This window comes from Nansenia antarctica, assembly GCF_963989245.1.
Source record: "Nansenia antarctica genome assembly, chromosome: 12".
Classification (NCBI taxonomy): domain Eukaryota; kingdom Metazoa; phylum Chordata; class Actinopteri; order Argentiniformes; family Microstomatidae; genus Nansenia; species Nansenia antarctica.
Window position 1 is genome coordinate 6,781,134 of NC_137682.1, and position 9,140 is coordinate 6,790,273.

At 41.0% G+C, this 9,140-nt stretch overlaps 1 protein-coding gene across 3 annotated transcripts in view; it reads left to right on the plus strand.

Moving 5' to 3' along the window:
• Nucleotides 1-423, plus strand: part of dlg1b (discs large MAGUK scaffold protein 1b) — a gene marked incomplete at its 5' end in the record, with an annotated part of 78,743 nt that extends 78,320 nt beyond the window's left edge. For all 3 annotated transcript variants that reach the window (XM_080543322.1, XM_080543323.1, XM_080543324.1), the window contains 2 exons: nt 32-123; nt 307-423. In XM_080543322.1, coding sequence (XP_080399448.1) covers nt 32-123; nt 307-413 — 199 coding nt within the window. In that variant the 3' untranslated portion in view covers nt 414-423. The remainder of the gene's footprint in view (nt 1-31; nt 124-306) is intronic.
• Nucleotides 424-9,140: the final 8,717 nt, after the last annotated feature.

The window sequence follows — 9,140 nt, forward strand, 5'->3', positions numbered from 1 at the left end:
TTCTCCCCTCTCCCCCTCCTGTTTTCCACAGGGAGATGAACAAGAGACTGATAGAGGAGCAGGGCAGGAAGACCTTTGACAGAGCCACTAAGCTGGAGCAGGAGTTCACCGAGCATTTCACAGGTGAGGATAATAAAATAACCTGTCCCTGTGCTGTCCCACATGTGGTGTTTGTATTTGTGTTCGTAGTATGGGGGGAGGGGGTTGAGAGCAGAGCAGAGGAAAACGGGAAGGACATTTGAAATTGCTAACATTATCATAACAGTTAAGTCAGTGTCACTAAGCTTTTGTGTCTCTCTGTTTTAGCTATCGTTCAAGGAGACGTTTTGGAAGAGATCTATGATCAAGTCAAACAGATCATAGAGGAACAGTCCGGCCCATACATATGGGTACTATCCAAGGAGAAATTATGAAGAAGTCACACTTTCTATTTCCCCTTCGTCCTCCTCCTTTTTTATTTATATTTCTTTCTTCTTCTTTTTTTTTTTTTTAAACCGATCTGGTCTGCTGAAAGTGGCAGCACTGCCACCTCCCTCACATAGGCCCGAAACCCCCCCCTCTGCCAAGCGTCTCTCATTAAGATCAACCTTAATGAATAGCTTTGTCCATGTAGAACAAAGTCTTCACCTGTCAGGGTCAAGAAGTGTGTAGCCATCGATGACAAGCCAGACCAGCAGAGAAAAGCACAGAGGGTGTATGTTAAAACGGTACAATTCCTTAATGTTTAAGGGAGATGACTTTCTGAGAAGAGAGACATGTAAAGTCGTTTTTTTTGGATAAGTACGTCCTATTGAAAGGTTTTTACGGAAGAAGTTCGACGGAAGAAGTTCAGTCTCAGGCATTGGGGTCAGTAAAAAAGTGGAAACAAAAAGCAAAACTTTGCACGTTATAGCTTTAACAGCATGTCTTTTCATTATTTTTTCTTCCCCCACCCCCACGTACCTTCAGCATATTTATCATAGTACTTGTTTTTCTTTTTAACAGATGTGTTGAAAAGTGTGTTTTCACTTTTGTTTGCAACTTCTGTGGTTTAGCATAGAACAGTGGTCTTTAACTCAAGTCCTGGAGGGTACTGTCTGAAAGCGTCTAGTGGGGTTTGACTGTAGCCTTTGCTTTTAACAAGAAATACGATTTTGAGATGGTCAGATTAACTCTGTATACTGTCCAGATACATTAGTTTGTACTAATTTCTGAAATGTTTATTTGTGTGCGACTCAGACATCTGCTCTTTGGATATTTTTGCAGAGGTCAATGCAATATTGCTAATGTGTTTCTATACTAATGCAGATCAAAGGTGAACTAAAACACAGTCCTCTAGGTCTTGAGTTTGAGATCAGTGTAAGAACGACGGAACAGTTTTTTTTAAGCTGTTATCAGTGTCTTACCATTAAATGACTATTTTGATCATTTGAGTTATGTTTTTGAGAGTCCAATGACAAATGCGGAAAATAAGGAACTGCCATTTTTAAGTGTCCATTTGTCAGCAAAATGCAGATGCAAAAATCGAAAAGTTTATTGTACAATGAGATTTTAACAGATATTTAACCCTCTGTAAACTGCCTATTTTGTTATAATAAAAGTATATATTGAACTTGCCGTAAGCACTACTACTATGGGAATTATTTTCATTGTATTGTTAATCATGTATAAATGCAAAAATACTGAATTTCTTTCTTTTACTTTTACCATCACCTCCATTGTCTTTCATTTTGTGCTCCCTTATTCTGGTTTTTGAGAACCTATGGGCATGCATTTCTATCCATAACATAAGCGCAAACTTTTCCATCAAATTGCAAAATGAGAAGTGCAATGGACAGGATGTTAATGTTGGTATATTTGATGGAATTTGTGAGATTCAGTTGGATAGAAAATGAGTCAGTAACAGAGTCGTAGTTACAGAGGCCCTGCTGTCCCAGAGCCAGTAAGCACTGCTCCAATAGAAATTATTATATTTATAACAGAGCCGTATCAGACAGCGCCACTCTGGCACAGCTAGAATCCTCTGATGTCTTCTTATGGTTATTGATTAATAAATCCATATGACGTACAAGCTTCGAAAAGTACAGTTTTTCAAACCTACCAATGCAAAATGGCCCTGACTTGAAAACGTGACTTCTTCCACACGAGGAATGTACTTGTGTTATCCTCATGTTGGGTTGTACTGCTGCGCTGGTCCACGATGAGAACTGAAGGTCCAGACTAGACTGTTTTTCATAGACATCAGCCACCAGAGGGCGCCATACCTGGCTTCTCTCTGAGGCGTCCCCCAACCCGTCCTCGCCTTCAACACTACATCTTTTTCTACACTCAAGAACTGCTTCCTCCTCCACCACCTCAGCTTTCTGTATGACTACTTTGGGACTGTCTGGAAAATGTAAATAACTCTACCAATTCTCATTCATTCCATTGGTCAAAAGAGGCTTATGAATAAAGACACAACTTTTCTCATAAAAGTCGTCAGTGTGGCTGTGTCTTCCTTCTGGTGGATTTGAATGGTGATTGTGTATTGTAACCATGGACCCAAAATCTGATGAGGTGTAAGGTGAAATATTAGTTCAAGCGTAATTGATTGTGACAGCTGTGTGTGTGTGTGTGTGTGTGTGTGTGTGTGTGTGTGCGTGTGCGTGCGCGCGCGTGCGTGCGTGTGTGTGTGAGAGAGAGAGAGAACATAATAACACTTGCAATCATTTCAGTTGTCTCGAGGTTGCTACTGCATGTATCATTCTGCATGATGTCTGACTGAGTACCCCTACCCAGAGTGGTATATACATATCGTGAGTTTAGAATTATACGGTTCTATCTCCGTTTAGGGCAGTTCAGAGATATTGAGCGTCAAAGTTTTTACATTCCATTATGTTTTGTGAGTTGGAACCTTTGTATTTTATTTTATTACTAACTAAAAAATGTCAACATTTAAAAAATAACACCACACAGGCATTAATAAACACCTAATGGATCAGATTATGTAAAAAACTCAATGTTGACAAAAATGGAGATTGTTTATTACGCATAGATACTCTATGCATGTGGTAGGAGCTAACAAGACTTCAGACAGGGGAAAATGGAGGATGTTCCCACAGGATATGCCCCAGACAGTCTTCTGTTGTTGCCATCATCAACATCAGTTCAAGAATGAATGCAGGCTAAAAGCACACATGATTTGTCACACAGGGAGTGGGTTTTCTTGTATGTATTGTGGCAAGTAGTTTCTTGACCATAACAAGTTATGCAATCATATTAGCAATGCACATACTACTAGACCACATGTGTGTGATATACTGTATGTGGATATTGCAAGATAATTCACTTTGAAATCACACACAGGTGAGCAGCCATATCCTTGCACAGGATGGCACACAGGAGAGTGTACATTTTGTGTAAATTGAGATTCATGAATTATCCCTTAAAGAAAAGTATCGCTCCAACTCAGATACTTGACTGGAGGACCTTCAGCAGACAGTTTTGGCTGTAACACCTTCAGAAGTTATCGTTGACATAGTATTAAAGATGATTTCAGCTTTTGGTATACTGTATACAAGTTGTTACATCCCCACGTGTCCTTGTTGTGTTTCCTTCCCCTTCTGTGTTCTCCTCTGTCATTCTCCATCCAGGTGTCGTCAATTGGCCAATCAGAAGGCTACCCATCATCCAATCAGAGGGCTGCCCGTCTGTTTAAATGTTCCTCATTGTGTCTTATTGTTAGTTGACTGTTTGGTTGTGTTTTGTTTGTTAGTTTGTCAACTCTTAGCTTTAGGTTATTATTGTTCATTATGTCATTCGAGAAGTCTATGTGAGAAGTTTTTTTCCTCTCCATAAACTAAATTCACTGATTTGACCAATGGTCCTTTACCTGATTCCAATTGTGAGATACAACCAAAAAGATGTTAGCACTCCCTGCAATTAAAGAGTCACACACTTCTGAATGACGGCTTTCTCTCATTATCTCCTCTTAGTTACTGATGGCACTCAAGGAACATATTTGAAGAGTCACGCCTAGGAATGGGCCGTTGCTGATAGCATATCAGTGCTCTACATAGTTGCTGAAGGTGCTTTACCCACCCTGGTTCCACTACACAATCCTAGCCCAGGATTGCATCATCCTCTTCTATACAGCCTCACAAGAACCCGTTTGCCTGTGCATCTTTAAAACGAGATGGTCCGTAGTATGACCTGAGGGTGGGGTAGTTTACTTTAGTAAGGTCCCCAGAAGATGTCGTTGCCTACTTCGAGCTGTTATAAAACTTCACTTCAAAAAGCGCTTTGAGTTGCATCCGTGTACGAAAGGCGCTATATAAATAAAGTTTCACTTCACTTCACTTCACTTCACTTCACTTTCCACCATGTCATGGAGGTTCAGTGACATAGCAGGTGTTCTGAGATAGATTTATTTATTTCTCACTTTCCCTTCTCCTTTCCATTTCTCTGTATCTATTCTCACTATCCAACCAGTTCCTCTCTCAGCCCTGTTCCTCTCTCAGCCCTTTTCATTGTCTGTAACATACTAAGATCACTCACAGTGAACAGCTAAAGAGCTACTGCACATGCTGTATTGGGCTGGTGCTGGGCCCTATGGGTGGGACAGTGATAAGGGCCTCTTTTCTAGGAAAGTACAGCCTTACTGTTGGGCAAGTGGAATGTGCCTAACTGATACTGTTGACACTAAAAAAGGCGGGATGAAAGTGAGATGGCCAAGGGTAAAGAGGATTAGGAGAATTTCGAGATGAGAGAAATTACAGTGAAAACATCAGAAAGGGGCCCTAGGGGGAGGTGGTGTGAGTGTATGCCTCAAAGATCTTTCTGTTAGACATGTGGAGGAGGAACATTATTTGAAACCACCTCTGAGGTTTTCCCTTACGTGTCTCTCCCAGCTGCTGCACACAGTGTCTGGCCAGCTCCCCTTGCAGGTAACCTCACTGGTAGTCTTTGGCTGTGTCAGCATCAGCAGAGCTGCTTCCTGTGGAGCAAACCTGAGCCAAAGACCACATCCAGAGCAGGAGAAGCCCGCTGGGGAGACCAGTCAAGGTCAAACAAGGGGGAGAGAACCGTAGTGACCATTATGAATCACACAAACAACCACCGTTACTTTCAAATAAAGTTTGTGACGTTAGAATTATAAGGTTCTATCTCCATATTTTTCAATATAGAGTTTTTTACATAATCTGATCCATTAGCTGTTTATTAATGCCTGTGTGGTGTTATTTTTAAAATGTTGAAATGTTTGAGTTAGTTATTCATAAAATACAAAGGTTCCATCTCACAAAACATAATGGAATGTAAAAACTTTGACGCTCAATATCTCTGAACTACCCTAAACGGAGATAGAACCTTATCATTCTAAACGGAGATAGAACCTTATCATTCTAAACGGAGATAGAACCTTATCATTCTGAGCTTACGAAATAAAGTTAAAGCTTTGGAGGTACTGTAGTTCTTACAAATGACTTTGGAGGTAATGTGTTTCTTACCTGTATAAATAAAGGTTAAATAAAAAATAAAAAAAGGGTGTCAGCAATTGTGATTTTGTATTGACATGGTTTACAGATGTTTAAATGTTTGGCTCACTCTGACGTGAGCCAAAACCATTTGATTGAATTCCAAATGGGCAAACACTGTACTTACTGTCTAAAGGGAAATTCACAGTAAGGCAGAAACTATCCTAAAAACCACCTACATGTGCGATCCAACAGGCGAGTGGTTCTGGCAATGCCTTTTTGCAGTGTGTGTGAAAAATCTAATGTTACCACCAAAAGTAGGAAAAAACTAATCTGCAGTATGTACTTCCTGGTCTAGACTCCTAGAGCATGGATTGTAATTAAGATATTATGGCATTTGGCAGTGTCTCTCTCATATACTGCAGTCCAAAGTCTGAGATTAACTGGTGTGTCTATGTGATCTGTGTGTGGCGTCAGTGCAGGTGGGGACCAGGTGGGGTGGGCTTATGATGTAACACTACAAATATTATTGTTTGGGGATACTGCAAAGTTCCAAGAATCTCAAGAAGAATCAATATCACGGTTTTGTGACACTGACATCTAGGAACAACATGGATCATTTCTAATGATGATGACACAGACGTCATGTAAATTCAACTCAGTAAACTCCAGATTAGATCAGTTTAAAGTGCCGCCTCTACAGAGGTTACAGGCTTCAGTATGTACAGTATATCTCTGTAGATATTCTGTAGACATTTTGTAGATACAGTGGGGGAAATAAGTATTGAACACATCAACATTTTGTCCAGTAAATGTATTTCCAATGAGCCTATTCAAGTGAAATTTGCACCAGACTTGAGGTATTAACTCAAACAATCCAGACAAAAAAATCTAAACATTCAAGTATGTAATTTATGTAAATAAAGTTATGTGTAATAAAGTGGAATGAAACAAGTATTGAACACATTGAAGCCTTTGTTTGTAATGACAGCTTCAAGGGGCTTTCTGTATGAAGTAACTAATCGCCTGCAGAATTCAGGTGTGATTTTGGCCCATTCCTCTACACAGATTGTCTTTAAATCATGAAGATTGCGGGGGGCCCTCTTGTGAATCTGGATCTTCAGATGCTTCCACAAATGTTCGATTGGGTTTAAGTCAGCTGATTGACTGGCCCATTCCAACAAGTTGATTTTCTTTCTCTGAAACCAATTGTGAGTTTCCTTTGCTGTCTGCTTTGGATCGTTGTCCTGCTGGAAGGTCCACCCACGTCTCATCCTCAGCATCCTGGTGGATGGCTGCAGGTTCATCTCAAGAATCTCTCTGTACATGGGTCCATTCATTGTTCCTTCAATGATATGAAGTCTGCCAGTACCACGAGAGGAGAAACAGCCCCACACCATGATGCTTCCACCTCCAAACTTCACTGTTGTGTGTTGTGTGACAGCCAAAAAGTTCAATTTTGAACAACAACGATTTTTTGTCTGGATTGTTTGAGATAATACCAAAGTCTGGTGCAAATTTCACTTGAATAGGCTCATTGGAAATACATTTACTGGACAAAATATTGATGTATTCAATACTCAATTCCCCCATTGCATCTATAGTACATGATATGTTTTGTTAAAGTGTAACAACCAACTGATTAAGATGAAGTCCTGGCGTCTCCTACTCATGTTCAACACCTTTGCACCTGGATTAATATTTGAACAAGGGCATTCCATGTCTATGGAAAGGGCGGCCTAACATTATCCGGTGGCACAAGTTATGATTGCACATAGAAAAAGAGGGAAGGAAGGAAAAAAGCTTAGCTAGCCAGCAGTCACCACGGGAGCTTTACATTCTTGACCCAAGATATCAGCAACTAACAACGATTTACTGGAATTAATTCCATGGAACTTTCAAAACTCTAAATCCATGCTTACAGTATGACACCATGAATAGAATAAAATAATAATAAAAGTTCCTTGGTGTGAATTTCTCTCATTGCAATAAGATACAGTATACAGCTTCCTCTCAGAAGACACAAACCTGGACTCTTCTAAGGTTTTTAATTAATGTAGGCTCAATGGTGCATATCAGAGGTAGTACCTTAGTTCCTGCAGCAGAATGTATTGTAGTCTATGTACAGGACATTCAACCTGGATTGCTGTAGGCATCTAATTAGCCCTGTTAAGGTAACCCCAATCAATTTCCCTCACACACTACCAATAAAACAAATGTGAGGTATTTAAGCGTATCAACATTCGCAAGGCAGCCGGGCCAGATGGAATTCAAGGCCGGGTGTTTAAAGCGTGTGCAGACCAGCTGGATAGTGTGTTCACTACCATATTCAATCTCTCCTTCTCCACGGGCATAGTACCCTCCTGCTTCAAGTCTTCCGCCATCATCCCAGTTCTGAAAAAGGGCACGATAACATGCCTAAACAACTGGCACCCTGTTGTTCTCTCAGTACAGCCAGGACAATAACCCCGATCTCAATGCCGACAAGACCAAGGAGCTGGTGGTGGACTTCAGCAAGAAGAGGCAGGCACAAGACCCCATCATCACCATCAGTGGGTCTGCTGTGGAGAGGAGAGGGTAAATATACCATCACGTTTCTGGGGATTCATATCACCAACGACCTCACTTGGGGTGAACATACCAGCCAGGTCGTGAAAAAAGCCCACTGCTAAATGTAATGAAATGAATGTAAATGAAATGTTCACGCTATTGCCATCAGAGAAACGGTACAGAAGCCTAGTGGTTAAAACAGGACTAAAACCCAGACGGCTATTTCCCCCAAGCAATCGGGCTCCTGGAGAAATGCACTGTTTTGTGATGATTTCTTGTTTGTGTGTGTGTGTGTGTGTGTGTGTGTGTGTGTGTGTGTGTGTGTGTGTGTGTGTGTGTGTGTGTGTGTGTGTGTGCGTGTGTGTGTGTGTGTGTGTGTGTGTGTGTGTGTGTGTGTGTGTGTGGACCCCAGGAAAAGTCATGGGGAATCCTAATAAAAATCAAATACTACCAAATAGTACCCACTGCCACTAAGTGCAATACAAGGCTATTTCTATTATTTCTATTATTATTGATTTTTTTTTACTACTTGTGTTGCTCATTTGTCTCTTGCCTTATTTGTCTCTTACAACTATTGTCACTTGTCCAAATTGTCTCACTTGCCTCTATAACTATTGCCACTTTATTTATCTTGCCTATTGCCTTATTTGTCTTTATAACGACCGCCCCTTTCTCTTGTTGCTGCAATATCGAGGAACTGAAGCCTTAGAATGTTACTCTCTTATACTTATATAATGGGATGTAAGAATAAACTTGAAACATAATAAAGACCACCTACAGCGTTGTGTGACAAGAATAGATGAACTATAATTAGACCTCCTCAAAACAACAATTACTGAACAGGACTAAATCCTAACAGAAGCTAACAATTGAGCTTGATTCAGGTGTGTGTGGGGCCGAGGGGCTACCCTTTTACCACCCCGAGACCTGGTTGAGGGGCTACCCTTTTACCACCCCGAGACCTGGTTGAGGGGCTCACCCGGGCTATATGTCTGGACACCCCTCCAGAAGCCACGTCATCGTGTGTGTGATTTGGCATTACAAGTTGTCATGTTGTTGTGCACCAGGATGGCTCCGACCTTTATGCCACCACAACACCATGTCACATTGACAACAACACTACACAGCCTAACTTCAAGGTTGACTGGTGTTTGCTGG